The sequence below is a fragment of the Bacillus rossius genome, chromosome 3 (genome assembly GCF_032445375.1).
Source record: "Bacillus rossius redtenbacheri isolate Brsri chromosome 3, Brsri_v3, whole genome shotgun sequence".
NCBI lineage: Eukaryota > Metazoa > Arthropoda > Insecta > Phasmatodea > Bacillidae > Bacillus > Bacillus rossius.
The window spans coordinates 92,044,346-92,062,588 of record NC_086332.1 but is presented as its reverse complement, the minus strand read 5'-3'; the positions used below and the strand labels follow the sequence as shown (position 1 = coordinate 92,062,588).

The 18,243-nt window shown below is 36.5% G+C and overlaps 1 protein-coding gene across 2 annotated transcripts in view; it reads right to left on the bottom strand.

The window, feature by feature from the left end:
- LOC134531029 (myosin-I heavy chain) overlaps positions 1–18,243 on the bottom strand; it is a 373,169-nt gene that overhangs the window by 117,339 nt on the left and 237,587 nt on the right. For both annotated transcript variants that reach the window (XM_063366521.1, XM_063366522.1), the window contains exons 8-12: positions 14,125–14,367; positions 12,346–12,471; positions 6,475–6,714; positions 3,587–3,735; positions 818–1,030 (exon numbers count right to left, since the gene is read on the bottom strand). In XM_063366521.1, coding sequence (XP_063222591.1) covers positions 818–1,030; positions 3,587–3,735; positions 6,475–6,714; positions 12,346–12,471; positions 14,125–14,367 — 971 coding nt within the window. The remainder of the gene's footprint in view (positions 1–817; positions 1,031–3,586; positions 3,736–6,474; positions 6,715–12,345; positions 12,472–14,124; positions 14,368–18,243) is intronic.

Genomic DNA, 18,243 nt, shown 5'->3' with positions numbered 1-18,243 from the left:
AAACCCTTATAAATTAATATAAACATTTGCAAATAGTGACAAGATTTTATGGTTTTATTTTTTGGCCCGTTTTATTTTTAAAACTTAAGATATCAAGGTTGAGTTTTTTTTTTCTTTTTTTGTAATACTGAATTGTGTTTATTCATAAAGACAGTATATTATTGAACATGCATGACACAAATGTTGTATAATACTTATTACACCAAAACAGTGTCATTATGACTGTTGGATGATGCACTTAAAACAATAAAAATAAATCTCCCAAGTACTTATTTTATAAATGTATCACAACTTCGTAATGTAAAAATAAGTTACTATTATAATGTAAAAATGAATTACTAATAACACTTGTAACATCAAAAATGAGTAAAATAATTTTTTCCCATCTATTTAGTACATACATTTTTTGTATAAACTTCATGTTTAATATACTTCATTAATTGAATTTAATATATTAAATATTACAAATTTTTAGTTAAGTTTTGATTAAAAATATTGATTAATTTGATGTTAGTAGTTAAATTTTGGTGCTATGGTGTACGTATTAACTAACATTTTTGTGTTATATGGTGTATTGACATGCTTCACGGTGTTATTTGGTTTTATCACAATTCACCATATAATCTTTTCCCTATTTATATATAATTATCTCTAGCTATGAACATTATGAATTTTATTAAAATCATGAGTAAAAAGCAGGAAAATGTAAAGTGGATGAAATTTAGGAAGCTACCACTGGAAGGGGCGATGTTACCTGGCGAGTGGTACGAGTGGTACGTGCGGCACGGGTGGTACGGGTGGCACGCTAGGCCCTCACCTGATGGCATCCTTCTGGGAGGCGGGCAGCGGGGTCTTGGCCAGGCAGCGGTAGCGCTGCACAAACTCCGGGAAGGCCATGTGGACGGGGTAGCCCTCCTTGCGTATCCTGATGATGTCCAGCATGCCCAGGTACTTGAGCTGGTCCAACACCAGCACCTCGTTGTAGTTGTTGGGGGCCTTCTTCATGTTGGGCTTGATGCACCGCACGTACCTGCATCACAGAGTAGTAAGTGTGTGGGGGCAAATAATTTTATTGAACCTCCACTCTATTTTTCAAACCCCACGATTTAAAAAAGTATCCAAAAAATATATTTTACCATGGTCATTACAGCAAAAGTGATCTGCGCATATTGCATAAGTTGCAAGGTTTTCAAATGGATTCTATTAGCAACATAATTGTAATTTTTGTCCAACTCTCAGGAAAAACAAACGAATTAAATAATACATCCCTTCTGGTGCCTGGGCCACATATAAAATAGCACTTATATTGGTTAGAATGTCTTATTTAATTATTATTTATTATTTATGTATTAATTTATTAATAATTATATAAACAAAAGATGCAAGCAAAACTTACTGTTCAGAAATCAAAAACAGTTGTAACATTGCAAGACCCTGCCTTCAGCTTTTAAAAGAATTTTGGAGGAATTAATACAGTATTTGTTATTCATTCAGAGTAACCAGCTGATTATATGATTTCAAAGTTATCATGAACTAGGTTTTATACTTGATATTTTACCAAAGCCGTTTAACTATATTTTCACTAGTTCTCATTTTTCTTACTAAGTTATTATATTTTTGAATTAATTTTTTCAATATGTTATTAACTTAAAATTTAGTTTTTATGCCTACATTTTACATTTGAAGTTATTCAAAAGCATTCATAATAATTCTAGAACATTTGCTATTGTTTGAGCGAAAGAAAGGAAGAGAGAGAGGTGTGCAACTCAGCAGTGCATGTTTTTTTTTTCTTTTCTTTTTCCCCAGTACAGAGGCTTTCTGTGTGTATTCTTGTGAGGAGAAAGTTAGATTCATGCAGTTCCCACAATTTTAATATTTGACTAAAGAGAAAGAGACAGTAAAGCAAGCATGGACTTCTGTAAGGGTTCCTGTAGTGAAATATGTTAGGATGGGTTGTTTTGTGAAACATGTGTTGTGATTGGGCCGTGTTCACATGACTCCATCCTCCCGGTGTGGCTGGAGGTAGTGGTGTCATCCAGTAGTTCTCTACTCGAGGTCATCTGAATAAGTCGCATTCGGCAGTGGCTCAAGGCAATTAATTAAGAAATAATGTATTAAGTGATATATTTAACGGCTGTAGTCCGGGCTGCGCCGGTAGATAACATGTTTCAAACATTTAATTAGAATTTTTATAGATCACAGTTGTCAGCAATCAGCCCATTATGGAGCTTATATAATCTTTTTGCCACCATCCCAAGAACACCTTTGTTTTCGGTTTGTACTGCAGATGCCAAGTGATCACAGGACTTATTTATGAAATGGAAGATGTATGTGATTATTCAAAATGTTTTGGACTTCACCAAAATTAATAAGCTTTCAAATTTTCGAGCAGGAAAAAATTGTTTAAGTTGTTGTGAGAACTGTGTGGAACCGTTTGTGAACATTATGCAATGCGGGTCAATGTCAATTTTTGTGGCAGAACTACAAATTAAATCTACGTTAAACTTCTACTAAATCATTTTTCTTCCATAAAGACTGCCCAACTTAATTATGTATTTAACCTCAAAAGTTAAAAAAATCAACAAACATTTTCAGCAAACCTTATTTTGAAGTGTTTTGTAATGTTGCAATTCAGGTCATCATCTAGCCGGGCCGATCTGAGTAAAACTGATGGTGTAAAACAGAACCAATCAATGAAATTCAGAACTGCAAAGCTCTAATAATATAATATTTATACATCTGCACTACATTGATCCAGGTTCCACCCCTGGCCAAATGGAGCTAGATTTTACAAAAATTGGGGAAATGTCTGTGAGTCGGTGGGTTTCGTCAAGGGAACCCGCTCTACCGCCAGTCACATCACGACTCCATCAGGTCTGCAGGATAAACAGATCTTTCACTTGAGATGGGCTGTTTGCCCCAATGCACATCAGTCTCGTCACATTTACGATGACCTGAGTGACAGGAGTGGCAAATGCATTATTCCATTTCAGTGATGGGGGGGGGGGGGGGGGAAGAGGAGAGAATAGAACCACTTTGCTCGCTGTTTGCTTTCAAATTCCTTTCATTTGTTGGTGTCAATGAAAGATTTTTTACGATTTGGGGGAGGGGGAAGGGGATCCCTCAATATTCCTCCCCCCCCCCCCCCCCCTTTTGACCGCACATGCCCCTGCTGAGTGAAGAATATGCAGATTTTATTATCACTGCAGAAAAAGAATAAGGAGAACCATCTTAACCATTAACACCAACTTCAATGTAAGTGCGTAGTGAATCGTCTCTTAAGAATCAACACCGCTTAAGTGAATTTTTTTTTTTAATTTTTGCTCAATGGAAATGTATGCATTTAGAGTTTTCTTTTATAATAATATTGAGCATTTTCGAACAATTAAATATGTAAATAAAAAACAAAAATAACATTTTGTGTTGTTATGATTGTTGTTAAAAAGGATTTTTTAGCCATCCTGAAACATTTGCTTATAGTCACATAGGCAAGTTGTTTCTTAAGCGACGAAACTGCCAAGATTCCGCCCATCACCCCCAAGCAAGACAGCGGCAACTCATCAGGGAGCGATGGCGAGGGGCTTACCACGGGTTGGTAGCCTGCAGCACGTCAACGAGGGCCTGCAGCTGGTACCTGAAGGTGTCGCTCACCGTGGGCTTGCCCTTGCTGGTGCCCCGGGACACCGTCGCCGAGCCGCCGCTGCCCATCCTGGCCACTGTGCTGCCCAGCAGGTCCTGCGACACCCGGCCCTCGACGCTGCAGCCCATGTCTACACATCTCACCAACAGCTTACACTTTACTGGCGCCTTTGTCTCCGAGTTGGAGTTGTATCTTGGTGGTGGCTCCAAAGAAAGTTTCTATGTGCTTTTTGTTCAGAGAAGCACAACCTGAAGAAAACCTACTTAAAGATAAAATTACAGATGTGAGTGGAGAAATTATTTTTGGAAATGTTCTGGAAAAAATTTTTTTTTTCCCATTACCAACATACATTTACACAATTGAAGGGTTTTTTTTTCTTTTCTGCAGACTATTAGGTACCGTTTAAACGACAAATTTGCTATTCTTATCGGTTGGAAGAGGGTAGCATGGTCCTAACCAATTCTCAGATGTTCAGTGAGATATTAGGTAGTAAAGAAAGACAAAATGTATGTTTTATTTTGTTCTGTTTGTGTAAAAAATGTTGATTAAATATATTTGTGTGTTTGTGAAAGTTTAACTTTTTGGAAGATTTTCCAGTGAAGCAAAACATTTTTCAGTAAATTAACGGGAAATTTTCCAAACATACTTTACCGCAATTCATCTCGAGATAGAACTGTACGTCAGTTAGAGCCACCACCCAGATGAGGCACCAGCCAGAAAGCCAAAACTTCATTTACAAAAATGCCCGCAAATACATGCGTCTTTTTTACCAACATGTAGGTCCAGCAACTCACCGACTGCACTGCAGTAAAACACCATATCCACGTTTGGAACCCATTAACCAGAATTTAAACCCATTCCAGCCCTCCTGCGTTCGGTTTTTGCCTGTTTACCGACAATACTCCAGGAAAATGCTGGAAGAGTTATTGTAACCACTGGCAATTGCCACATCCTTTCCCAAATTGCCCTCAGTTGTGTTGTTTACAATGTTGCTGTTGCACGAAGTCAATTCATATATTAATTAAATTTTTTGAAAATGTGTACGTGGAGTTCACGAGCAACAAAAGTGAAACTTCTTATTAGATATAGATAGAGATAAATTATTAGTATTTTTTTTATTGAACTAGATATAATTGAGAATAGTAAGGATGCGGGTACCAACTCAAATAAAAAAAAATGCATCTCATCCGTTCACTGGCACTTTTTGGCACCTCTTCTGGCTGTTATTCCCACGTCGCCTTTGATAATACCTCTTATATGCTTCTGCCTTTATAACATTTTTGTCATGAAGTTAAATCAAGATTTCCAGATAAATAAAATGAAAGAACAAAAAAAAAACACTCCATTCCAACAGAAATCACATTTATAAAGTCTATCTCAAAAGTTTATATGTCTTTTGACATTTAAAATCACAGTATTTACATACCAAAAATAAATTACCCTTATAAGGCTAACCTCTTAAGTTTATACAAAGTTTCTACGTTTTCAATCATACTTTTTTGATATAAAAATTAACAATACTTATAAAGTGAATTGCACAAATCAATAGCTCACCTTTTCCACATGAATAAATAAATTGTAGAAACTTTAAATAAAATAAAAGAAATATAATATCATCAATCGTTAGCCATTACGAAAAAGGAGGAGTAAACAAACACAATAAGTGTGAAGTTAATTTGATTTTTCAAAAACATTTTATGTAATTAAGTGTTTTAATACTGCTATGACTCTCTTCTTAGCAGAGACTAGCCTTAAATAAAATAAAAAGTAAAAGTCATTAAAACATTTAAACATGAAATAATTTGTAGACAGGTGTACAGAGTTACAGCAAACTGTAGGAAAACTAATACTATTATGCTGTAGAAGCTCAGCTACAATATTACGTAGGTATCAGGGCAATCAGTATTCCAGTTCTTGCATATTTGAAATAAATTTAAATTTTGTATGGTGTAATTATTAAAAAAACCAGTATGTTCATAAAAGAATGCCCCATTTTTAAATTTTAATAGTACCAATTGTAAGCATTGTAGATTGTTAGTTCAAGGTCACAATTAAAAAGTAACTCGAACAGTTTAAGATAAGCACATGCACGAATACTGCTTTGTTGTTTTCTCGCTTACAGCACCACCTATGCCACATTGCAACTCCTGAGCGTAAAGAGTTTTGTGTTCTGCAATTTGTTAGGAGTGAATCTGTATTTTCAGTTCAAGGTGCATTTAATTTAAAGTTCAATTATCAAAGTCCCTGTCCATTGGATTGGTCATAATAGTCGAGATGACAGAGCTCTTTTTCGCTGGCCTCCAAGTTCACCTGACATTACGCTGTGCAATTTTTTTCCTTTGGGGCTTTGTAAAAGATTGTGTCTACATTCCGCTGCTACCTAATGATTTGCCAGAGTTGACACACAGAATTGAAGAATCTATTGCTTCTATTACTCCGGAATTGTTAACCAAAGTGTGGGAAGAATTGGACTTTATGTTGGATATGTGCCATATAACTAAAAGTGCACATATTGAACATTTGTAAAGAATACTAGATTAGTTTATAGTCAATTTGATGTATTATTTGTTGTAAATAATCTAAATTAAACTGTTATAATATACTTTTGAAATGGGGACATTCTTTTATGGACACTATGTATATCTTTGAAAGGTTACAGAGAGTATGGTATATTGATAAATGAACCTTTCAAAAATTTACAACAACTTCAAAGATTTTTCCCTTATCATCATCTATCAAACACTTCTTCCACCCTAGAATAAAAAGGCACACATTGCCCCCTGAAGACTACTGACGCAACAGCGAGTGCCAGGTACAGGTGCCAACTCACTCACCTGGTACGTAGTGATCTCCTGGACAAACTCGTTGGTCGAGCGACTCATGAAGTCGAAGAAGACGTCCTGCTGCACGTCGCGGTTCTTGTCTACGAACCCTTGCACGCAGTAGGTGACGCAACCCGCGTAGTGCTCGATGCCGAACTCCTTCTCCCACTTGCGCCGGTCGTCGCCCTTCATGTACTTGGGGTGGTTCTCGAACTCCGAGTGGAGGTTGGTGAGGTACGCCAGGTCCGAGCCCTGCGCACCAATACAATCCCGCTGTGCTTCACGGGGCCTGCCTAGTTAGTAGTGTACTTGTGCGAGGCGGGATGCTCACTGGTGCTTCTAGCGCAGTATCGCCTGGAAATGCACTAAACACACAGTCTTCTTGTCGTGCATAGGGAAACTATGAGATTTAAGTGGTAATATAACATAATGTGGCGGAGAAATGATCATAAAGGTGTGTTGCAAGTTCACCGAGTGCTTACAAAAAATCTGTACTGGGTGTTTGTGTTTCATGTCTAAAAAATATTTTTAAAATACGTATTTTAGTCATTTTTACTCTTCTAAATATACGCTTAAAAGACTACATATATAAACAGAACTTCTTACAGACACCACTCGAATATCTTTAGCAGTTTCCAAATTGCGTGGTTTTTCTGACGCTCTGCACACTGAATGTGTGAACAGATATGTGGAACCCTTAACACAATATACATTGTAACGTTGCAGAATTCCTGCCCCCTACTTCTAACAATACTTGATTAAGAATTTTTTATGTTAATGTTTTTTTTAATATTTTATAAATATTTTATTTAAGTTTCTTTTATGTACGTATAGGCATTGCAAGTATTTTGTTTGTGTTTTGATTGTAATTATTATTAATTTGGGTTATATTTTGTATAAAGCTGAATGTAGTGGTTAATTGTTATATGTTTACTTTATCAATTACAATTAACAGGTGTATTAATTAACGTTTTGTCAAAAGTTTGTCAGGCATATTCTGGGTAGCAAGACTGTATGGTACATTCGAGAACATTCTAGAAGGTTTTGAAAGAAAGGAAGACAAGGGCGCAACACATTGTCACCGGCAAGTTGTTTTTCACGACTCAAGTTGTTTTTCACGCCTCAAGTTGTTTTTCACGCCTCAAGTTAGTGCGTTGTTGGAAAAACTCAGCACGTGGATGTGTTACTGTGCAGCAATAAACTGGAACTTTCACTGGGCGCAGTCTCGCCAGCCAATCACGGCGAGCCTTGAGGTCGTGTGATGTGTCTCCGACTTTTAGAGAGAAACATTCTGTGTTGTGATTGGTCAGTTGGCCCATGGGGTTGCCTCCCTTTGTTTTGGCTTTGTAAGGGTGAGATAGCTGCGTGGTGCAGTCAGTTTGTTAGTTGTTGCTTGATCGTCGTACCATACGGCCGCGGCAGCTCGCTAAAGAAAATTAAATTAAAGTTGTAATTATAAACTTAATTTTGTCAAGTGTTTCAAATGTCTTTGTCATTGTTCTGGGTTGTGTTGACAGACAAACCTGAAATGTAACAACATTGGCTGTTTTATGTATCCTGTGGTGTACTTTTAGTGTGTAAGTAAAATCTCATTACACCATTACACCATATCTAAAAAAAAAAGTTCTGGTAGCTAAAAATGAAACTGAACTGTTGATTAAATGTAAAACATCTTGCAGCAATCTGAATATAAATATGTACATTAAAGTGGGAGATGCTTTAATGTTAAGAAATTTCTAATGATATTCCAATGTTTACGCTTATGCAGCAAATCTGTAAGCAAGGGGTAGTTACAAATATTTTGGTAATATTTTCAAGAACTTTTTGAAGGTTTTAAGGGACAGTTTCAAAGTCTTGAATGATAATACTGGTACTTTTAAGTTAAGTATGTGTGTCTCGTCTCAGTTTCAGTTGAAATCAGTTACATAAAACATTGATGAGATGTTAAACATTTTCATATTTTAATGAAGAAAAATATTTTAATGATCGCTATTATAACGCAAATCAAAGAATGTTTGTGAATGCTCAGAACTCTTTAGTAGTGAATGTGTACGTACTCTAAAGACATGCATTTAATAAGATCACTTAACCATTCCCAAAAAAAAAAAAACCTAAAAATATCTACTGGCTAATCGCACAATTTGATGTTGATAAGACTGTACTCTGTCTGGCTTCTACGCATATCATTTCAGAGAGTGGTTAGGACAACCACATCATTAAACATTTTGCACAATCAACAAAAAATAAAAAATAAATAAAAAATGTTAGTTTTGACCATAAAAAATTTAGTATTACCAATTAAGCTAATATATAAACCGACCTTATAATTAAATTGACTATAAATTAAAAAAACCTTTTAGTACAGCCTACAGGCATAGGTATATATCAAAGTATGTACCTATTTCTTCTAGAAATGTTTTGGAAACTTCTATAAACTTCTACAACATTTTAAGAACTTAATGTACATAATATTTTTATGTTCACCAATATTACAAAATGCTGTGAAAATATTACAACTATTTTTAACTCAATGTATCCACCACTGAATAACTTATAATGAATTTCATATTGTATGCCAAATAAGGTAATTATTTGTTTTAACCTTCATACACTACTTTTCATCCCTTGCACTAATAAAGTGAATGTATAAAAATTTATTTTGCACCTAGGTTTAAGAAATATTAAGATGGTTTAAAATAAACTTGAATGAATTTGATATTGATAAATTTTGAATTTTTTTTTAAATTTCAACCCCTTTTGTTTCAGTAATAATTTGTTTAATCAAAAGGTGTTATAAATGAAGTTTAGGATTTATATAAAAAATAATAACGGATTTGATAATAAATCTATAAAACAAGTAATGATCATATTTTTTACTTTCAAACTTCGTTAGTTTCACCCCTTGAAGTAATGGTTGGTTAGATAATTATTTATTTCATCAACAGTTTTAGTCAATATTTAGAAAGTTAAAAAAAAATGAAAATGGATTCAGTAATGTACATGATAGGGAAGTTAGATTTATTTTCTTATTTCAACTCCAAGTTTTATCAACCCCCTGCAATCACGGTTTGTTTTATGAAAAATTGTTACAGACAAAAGATATAATATATATTATATAAAAATTATATGATTTACAATTTGAAAAAATTTGATAGTTGGCCTAATAAGCGAGTTATTAATTTTTTGTCATTCAAACCCTGTTTATTTCACCCTTTGCAATCATTGTAGGTTGTATAAAAAAATTATTTTTTTAGACAAAAGTTGTATATAATAATTAAAAGTTTTATAAAAAAATTTGAACGAATTTGATAGTGTACATAGTACAGAAATAATATTTTTTTTTTAATAATTGTAACTTTTTTTGTAACCCCTTGCAAAAATAGCACATCTTATCAAAAATAGTTTCAGACAAAAATTTTAGAAAAAAATGTTAAGATTTACAAACAATTTGAATGGATTCAATTATGTCTTTACTAAGAGAGTTATGAATTATTGTCTTCCAACCCTTGTTTTTTCCACCCCTTGCAGTTATTGTTGGTCGTATCAAAAATGTTTTTTGTATTACTCCGACAATTAATAATACATTCAAACCAATGTGATATTTTCCATATTATGGGAGTATATAATATTAGACAACTATCACAGACAATTGTACTAGTGGTAAATTCAGCCATGGGTGGACAAGTGAACTTTCAAATAATACACTTAATCATGTCAGCTTTTGATCAAACAGCATTTACAAGCAAACACGTATAATTTAACTATCAAAGAAAGAAAAAAAAGGCAAAAATTGTTTCCACATTACTTCTCCAGACAATATGGATAAAAGTTAGCAACAACACAGTGCTAGAGTTCAAATACTTTCAATTTCCTGTTTTACAAATAGGCAGCGGAGGAACAATGCAGTGTGAAGGAGAAATGAACTACGAGAACAAACGGTAACCAACAGCAGAGATACCAATTTGAGCTGACATCTCCAAGTTAATAAAATAAAAATATGCCGTCACCCGACCTCTGTGAAAGGCCCGGGGGGTACCTGACGGGCGCTACGGGCGTCGCGATGCTCTTTTTGTCCGGAGGGGCGCCAGGTTAGCGGGCTGCTAGGCCGTTGATGTTGGGTCGTGGGTACTCTGCCCCTGCGTGCCCCGCCAGGTACACGGCTTGAATGTAACCTGAATGGTTCTACGCTTGACTGTGAAGGCCGCTCGGCCGTGTGGAGGACGGGGAATTACGGAAAATGATATACGAGTTGGCGAGAATACATTTAATTTGTGAGTTTCACCGGGGGTCCATGTGGGTACACGGTACACTCTACAAGTCCGCTCCGCAGTTCAGTCCCGCTACAAAAATTCTCACCAACACTAAACACAACACTACGTGAAAATGGTTACCGCGGCAGTCTCGCGGGACGTGGGTCGATGCTCGCTGGAGACGGCCAGCGCCGAAAGTTAACGGGTGCAGGGGGGGCTCTATGAGCGGGCTCCTAAATTCGGCAAAACACTTACGTGTGTGCAGCCGGCAGGCATATGCACGGCGTCCTTAAGTATAAACACTTTCGCTGGAGTCGGCCAGTACCGTACGTTCTGTGATACGATACGTCGCGGTATCACGATGAAGACGGTCGGGATAGGCCCGGTTCCGTAAAATACGCGTCGAGTCGACGTGGGCAGCGATGATTAATAAGAGGTTTTAAATTTAAAGATTTAGTATAGAATAAAATAATCAAAGAAAGAAAACTTGGATGCTGCCCACGGACACACGTCTGTTCCCGGCGCGGAGTGGTTGGAGACTGCCGAACATGGCCGCCTCGCAAGGAAGAGAAACTATCTCTTCTTTGTGAGTCGGCGTCAAAAAACTTATATTAATTGAATTTACTCTATTACCAGTTAAAACATGTTCCAGGTGCCCAATTAAAATGTAGCACCTGGTAATTGGGTGCTTAAGGCTTAACAATGGTTTTAATGTATTTAATTATTTAAATTGTGACATCAAGTTGGCGACTGTAAATTTACTAACATATTGTCCCACTGTGAATTGTTTTAGAGGGATTTCTCCTATTCTGACTTGATCATAGTCACGGGCATTTTAATTAAGGCCAGTGGCCGCGGTGAATGTTAATGAGGTTTGTTGTCTGCTCCGTGCGTGGTGTACTCGCCCGGAGTGGCTACGACGCACTTATTACATGTCGGGTAATTAGTAATTTCGTACTAATGGCTTTTCCCTTAATTGAATTATGGGTTCGAGCCTCCGGGGTTCCATACCTTTAAATATCATTATGTCTATTGGGGTCACGCCCGAGGCGCTCGCCTGACTCAATCCGGCTGGGCAAGGGGCGCGCTCCGAAAACGGGATACGGTACTGGCGGTGCGGAGCACGGGCTTAAAGGCCATGGTCGGTACGACGTCAAATAGAAAAGAATTTTCCGGCAACACCAGACACTAACGCACCTTGCGACTGAGTGTTCATTAATGCTTCTTTACCTTTTACGTGTACTGTCCTTAACAGATTTTTTTTAAAAAGCAATAGTAGTTTTTGAACTTTCAAAACAGTAAATTTCACATTCCAAATGATAAAATACAAAGTGTTGATAAAAAAAACAGTATGTGGATTAAGTATGACAAAAAAAAATGTAAAGCGATGGTACAATTATTTCTTTGTTTACATTTTTTTATATTGTTTTGTACAAATTTCTGCGTGATTTCAAACTTTCAGTTAACACAGGTCGGTAAAGACCGACCTTGTTCCAGTTTAAAATTATGCCATTCCATCCCAAAATGTTAGCTATAAGCTGGGCTGCCCTTGAAGGAACTCCACAGTGCAGACTGAAACATTGCCAAACTTGATGGTGGAAACCAGAGCGAGTGGTCCCCGAGTGGCACTCACCTTGGGCATGTGGCACTGCTCGGTGAGCAGCTTCAGGATGCAGCGAGGGGGTCGCTCCACCAGCTCCAGGCACTGAGTGTTGTCCGTGAACTGGATGTGCGAGAACTCTATCTCCTCTTGCCGGTACTGCAACCCACCACGCACGCCCCACAGTTGCGCTACGGTCGCCCCAAAACCTGACCAGTGGCCTGGGACGGGACTCTATCAGCTACAGCCTACGTATTTAGTTTTGCTTAGCTTAAGGCTCCGTTTCACATGCCATTTTGATTTTTTTTTTTTTAATTTTTACTTTATGTCACTCATTTCAGGGATATTTCTGAAATCTCTACTTCATACCTACTTGACATTTGTTGTTTTTTTCACCAATATTCCAAACTTCCATATTTTATTTATAATTTTCTTAAAACTGCATGTAGCTATCTCAATTAGTTTTTTTCTTACAATACAATATCAACGACCAAATCCTCCAAATACAAGCCATAAATTCCAAATACAAGACAAGACATTCTAGGTGTGATACATAAAACAGGAGTGGCCAGGCAGGACTGCCAAAACATGTCCTGAACTCAAGGTGAATAATTTGCCTTTTATAAACTGCTCAAGATTTATTTTTAAAAAAAAACCTGATTTGAATAATCTTTAATGCCCCCACCTACCTGGGTACACATAGTGTGCAGAGCTTCAGAGGAAACCACACGATTCGAAAACTGTCTGTTCACAAAGAGCTTTTAGGACTGCACTGAAGATGGATGAGTAGTTCTGTTTCCATATTTTGTTTTTTAAATGTATTTTCTCAGGAGAGTGAAAAGGGCCAAAACGTCTGTTTTCAGAATAATTTTCAGACATGAAATGTCTTATACACTCGTAGGTCTTGCATTACACCTTTATCTTTATTTCTCCGCCATTTTACGCTATAGTTACTACTCAAATATCATAGTTGTCTTATGCAGAATGAGAAGACTGTGCACCATTTCAGAGCCTTGCGGTTAGAAGCGATACCGCACTAGTAGCAACGCGAGTGTTGCACTTATCTGGCATTGCTACAAAAATGCACCCCTGACCAGCCAGCCCCTTAAGAACTATTGCACTTGCCTATGGGCTCCCCCCCACCCCCTCCCAGAAACAAACAGCCCCTTTTCTGAGAGGGCCAGCTTGTACTTGCAAAATAGTTACATACTCTAAAATGGGAAAGATGAACATTATTCTGCTGTGCCCCCTAGGAATCCTAAAGATTTTTGCCCATGCATTTGCCTACATATTTTTCATTTCATGATTTCATATTTATCATGCAATTTATAGACGTTAAAAAAGGCTAAAAAGTGTGTTTATATACAATTTTTATAAGTACAAAAAATTCTAAACATAGCATTAGTGGTATAAGGGTATTTAAAATTACACTGTAACCACCCCCACACTTTTGGAGTTCATGTGCCCAGATAGGTGGGATTCTTAAGATGAAGTTTTAAAAATCACAAGCACACCGCTGTACAAGCCAATACTTTACATGTCTCCCATACTGAAGATTGAAGCATCCAAATACTGAATGCAAGATTGATCCGTACAGCCGGTGTCAAAATCCTGCGTATCAGCACAGTGGGGTCAAATGTGTTACTTTGACATAAAATAAAATTTATATATGCAGGTTAAAATTCTTAATTATGAGAATCTTAGGATCAAAGAGAGATTTCTCTTGGAATTGATGGCATTTATATTCGACTAAATTTAGTTAATGCACAATTAAGCAGAGCATAGATTAACGAAAAACCTCGACGCACTCACAATCTCCTGCTCCAGAGCAAACACGTAGTGGTTGAAAAACTTGTGCAGCTTCTCATTGGTGTAGTTGATGCACAGCTGCTCGAACGAGTTCACCGCGAAGTTCTCGAAGCCGAAGATGTCTAGGACGCCCAGGAAGCGGGAGGAGTCCTGGCCCGGGTTGGTGCACGTGTTTATGTGGTTCACCAACCACGCGAACGTGCGCGAGTAGAGAGCCTTCGCCATGGCGTGCCTGTTCTCCCTGGCCTGCGCACCGACAACCACTCTGAGCACACAGTTTCTTTACGTGTTACGAACAGTTCACTAGGCTATTACAACGTGACAGAAAAAATAAACATTTCAGTTCATTTCTTGAATGGAACTTTTTTGGTTCAAAACATATCTTTTTAATTCTATTCCAGAGTTTCATTTCCACAGTAGACTAACACACAGGGCTGGATATAGAAAGAAGCCATAAATAAATGGGGGGGGGGGGGGGGGGGGGGGTCACATAATGAGCCGACAAAGTTTTTATCGGAACTTTAATATGCATAAAGAGGATTTAGGTAGTACAACAGCAATAGTAAGTTTAGTTTCTGCACTTTGTCAAATAATGTTTTTTTTTTCCATATTATATTGAAATTTTATCATTGTAAAATAATTAAAACTGTTCATATATATATATAATATATACTAGCTGAAGTAGCCGGCATAACGGCCTTTACACATCGTGTCAAGTCTGTAGGATACATACTTGAAATGCGGGAAATTTTTAATCTTAAACTCCCCTTTAACCTGCCTTGGTAGCTAATCAAGATCTGAAAGTGAGTAAAGAATTAAAACATAGCCAAGAAACCTAGAAGGCATCAACAATGCAATAGCCGTTGCCATGGAGAAGAAGAAAGCACCAGTACTGCAATAGCATTTAAAAATTTAATGTTCCCCGAACTCCCCTTAGGAGCTATTTTTGTAAAATCTGTTCTTAGCAGATGTCTGTAAAAGCAAAAGGAAGTTTCAAATTTCAAGTCTGTAGGTATTAGTGTTCCAGAGAATTCGTGATGAGCGAATCTGCGAGTGTGTAACGTTCCAATGCATTAATCTCCCCAGCTTTGAAAATAATTTTTAAGAAATTAATATGAGGTTATGTTTATTCAGAAGGATCATTAGATTATATAGCTTCAAGAATATAGTTGACTAGTTTTATTATTTTATTGTTTGTAATATTCTTGGTAATATTTTTTATGTTTAGATGTTTCACTTAGAAAAGCAGTTTTACTAAATATTTCTGGTTCTCGTTTTTCTTACTAAATTATTTTGTGTGTAAATGCATATTTTCTGGGTGTTATTTTGTGTTATTCGTGTTTTTTCAATTGTGTTTTGATGCCTATATTTCATGTTTGGAATCATTCAGATGCTTTTATAATGATTCTAAAACATTTGCTATTGTTTGAGTGAAAGAAAGGACGAGAGACAGGGGCACAACTTGGCCGTGCCATGGTTTTTACAGTACAGCGGCTGTCTGGCAATTTCTGTATGTGTTCTTATGATGGGAAAGTGGAACTCGTACATTTCCCACAAAGCTTATCATGTGACCAGAGAAAGGGAGACAGTAAAACATGTACTGGCTACTGTACGTTTTCTTCTGTGGTTAAATATGTTGTGATTGGTTGCTTTATGAAAGCTGTGTTGTGATTGGGCGGTAGGCAGTAGGCGGTAGTCACGTAACTCCTCCTCCTGGTGTGGCCGGAGGCAGTGGCGTCATCCCGCCAGTTCTCTGCTCAATGTCATCGGAATAAGTCATGTTTGGCAGGGGCATTAGTAAAATGTACAAAGGAACCAATTTTACGAATGTGGTCCAAGCTACGCAGGTGCTCAACCTAATTTTGGACATTCATTTTGAATTTCAGAGACCTCGGTGGTCCACAATCAGTCCATGATGGTGCTTTAATGATTTTAGGGGCCATTCCGGAACTTATCTGCAAAATGTAAAATGTGTAAATGAATATTAAGAATGTTTTGGACATCAAAATGATTAAACATTCTCGTTTTTGATCAGGGAAATTTCGTTTGTGTTTTAATGAAAAATGTGAGCACCTATTGTAACATTGTGTAATGGGAGACTTTTTTTTTGTATTTGTGCAGATATAAAAAACAAATCTATGTAACGATTCTGCTAACTCTCTTCAGTAAAAAATGCATAACCTAATACGTACTTAACTTCTAATGAAAAAAAAAATCAACAAACTTTTTTTTAGAGAAAAATATTTTTATTATTTTTGAAGTGTTTTATGAATGTTGCAAATCAGGACATCTTTCAGCCGGGCCGATCTGAGTTGTATTAAGTGGTATTGCTCTTCATACAAACTTTACCACCCCATTTCACCCCTTTAGGGATGGAATTTCAAAAAATCTCCTCCTAGGGGATCCCTAGGGTACTCAAGGAATATTTCCTCTAAAATTCAAATCTTTCGGTCTACCGGTTTAGACTGTGCATTGTCTGTCAGTCAGTGTTAAGAGTTATGCATCCCAGTGTGAAAGAAATGCTAGATCCATCCCTGCTAACACAGTCTATTATATTTGCTAAATATATATTCTGTTATAACCTGACCATACATAGCTACAGTAGTGTCTCGCTAATCCGGACCCCGCTAGTCCGGACATCCGGTTAATCCGGACAGATATTTAAAAAAAAAAAAAAAAGAATGTTGTGGCAAGGATAATAAGAAAATACATTTCTAAGAGAGGGTCCTCTTGCTCTTAGTTGCCGGGAGTCTTACCGCTAGTTTTCCACTCATCGTCTGTTTTCCAAGAAGTGACTCACTCTATACAACCAAGTTATTTTATTTTGTTCCTTTCAGTCTATGGTTACTCGTACTGGTGATAGGTGCTCCTAACAGTTATTTTTATTCAGTGCGAGTGTTGTATTGTGTGCACTTATTAAGAGCAACGTAACGGCTACTAAACGTAAGAAAGTAACTGTAACAATGGAGCAAAAACACCAAGCCTTATTTCGTATTGATACGGGTTAATCATTATCTGTTACTGATTGGAAAAAAAATCGGAAAGAAACTGAAGATTTTTGTGCCAAAATGGTGAGTAAGGACAATCTGGGTAACAGAAGCGCGTTAAAAAAAAACCAAAAAATTAAATTTTAGACGAGGCTTTGTACATTTGGTTTTGCCAACAACGTGAACAAGGCGTTCCATTGTCGGGCGTAACATTACAAGCGTTCGCGCTCAAACTCAATGAAAAATTAAATGTAAATTAATTGTAAATTAAAAGTATTGTACATAGTTTATTAAGTATTTATAATAAACACAGTTGATTTTGTTTTTGATACATTTTAAAGTTGATTACGGTTAATCTGGACTTTCGGTGATCTGGACAGGGTCTGGTCCAGACAAGTCTGGATTAGCGGGACTCTACGCTTGAAAAGTGTGTAATGGGTACACATAAATACGTAATAAAGATTTTTTATAAAATATTTTAATAAAATATTGTGACTTTTTTTGAACAGTATGACTGCTGTGTGGTTTTCAATTGTCTGTGAAGTATCTGCTACTTCAGGAACTACTGTGTAAAGCTATAACTTAATAAATCTGTATAAATCATATAAATATTAAATAAAATAATCACTGAATTCAAGTAAAATTCAAATTAATTCCTAATGTTTCTGAAAACATTCAGTTCAAAAACTATAACTATGTTGATCAAAATTACTTTTGTAGTGTATTTTATGGTTGCCTTGAGGGGGGAGGAAAGTAAGGAAATGCTCATATAATGCCCTTCCCTGAGGGATGGATCTACTTTTTCCTTCACCTGCAGCAAAAGTTGTGTTTAAATCCCCTTGCAAAAAAAAATAATAAAAGTATCAAGCATAATCTGTAAAGAATGTACCTATGTACTTTATGTATAAAATTTTGAGATGTTATTAAACCTGGGGTACATGCCAGTATACTTAATCATAATGCTGTAAAAACTCACCAGAAGCTGATTGAACATGTGATTACTGATAACGATTTAAAAAATATTAATAAATTTTGTATAATATTAATAAATTTTTCCTACTTAGTCTACAAAAATGTGTGTGCGTGGAATCCACGTGCGACAGAAGTGAAACTTCTTGCTTGTTATATTGTTATG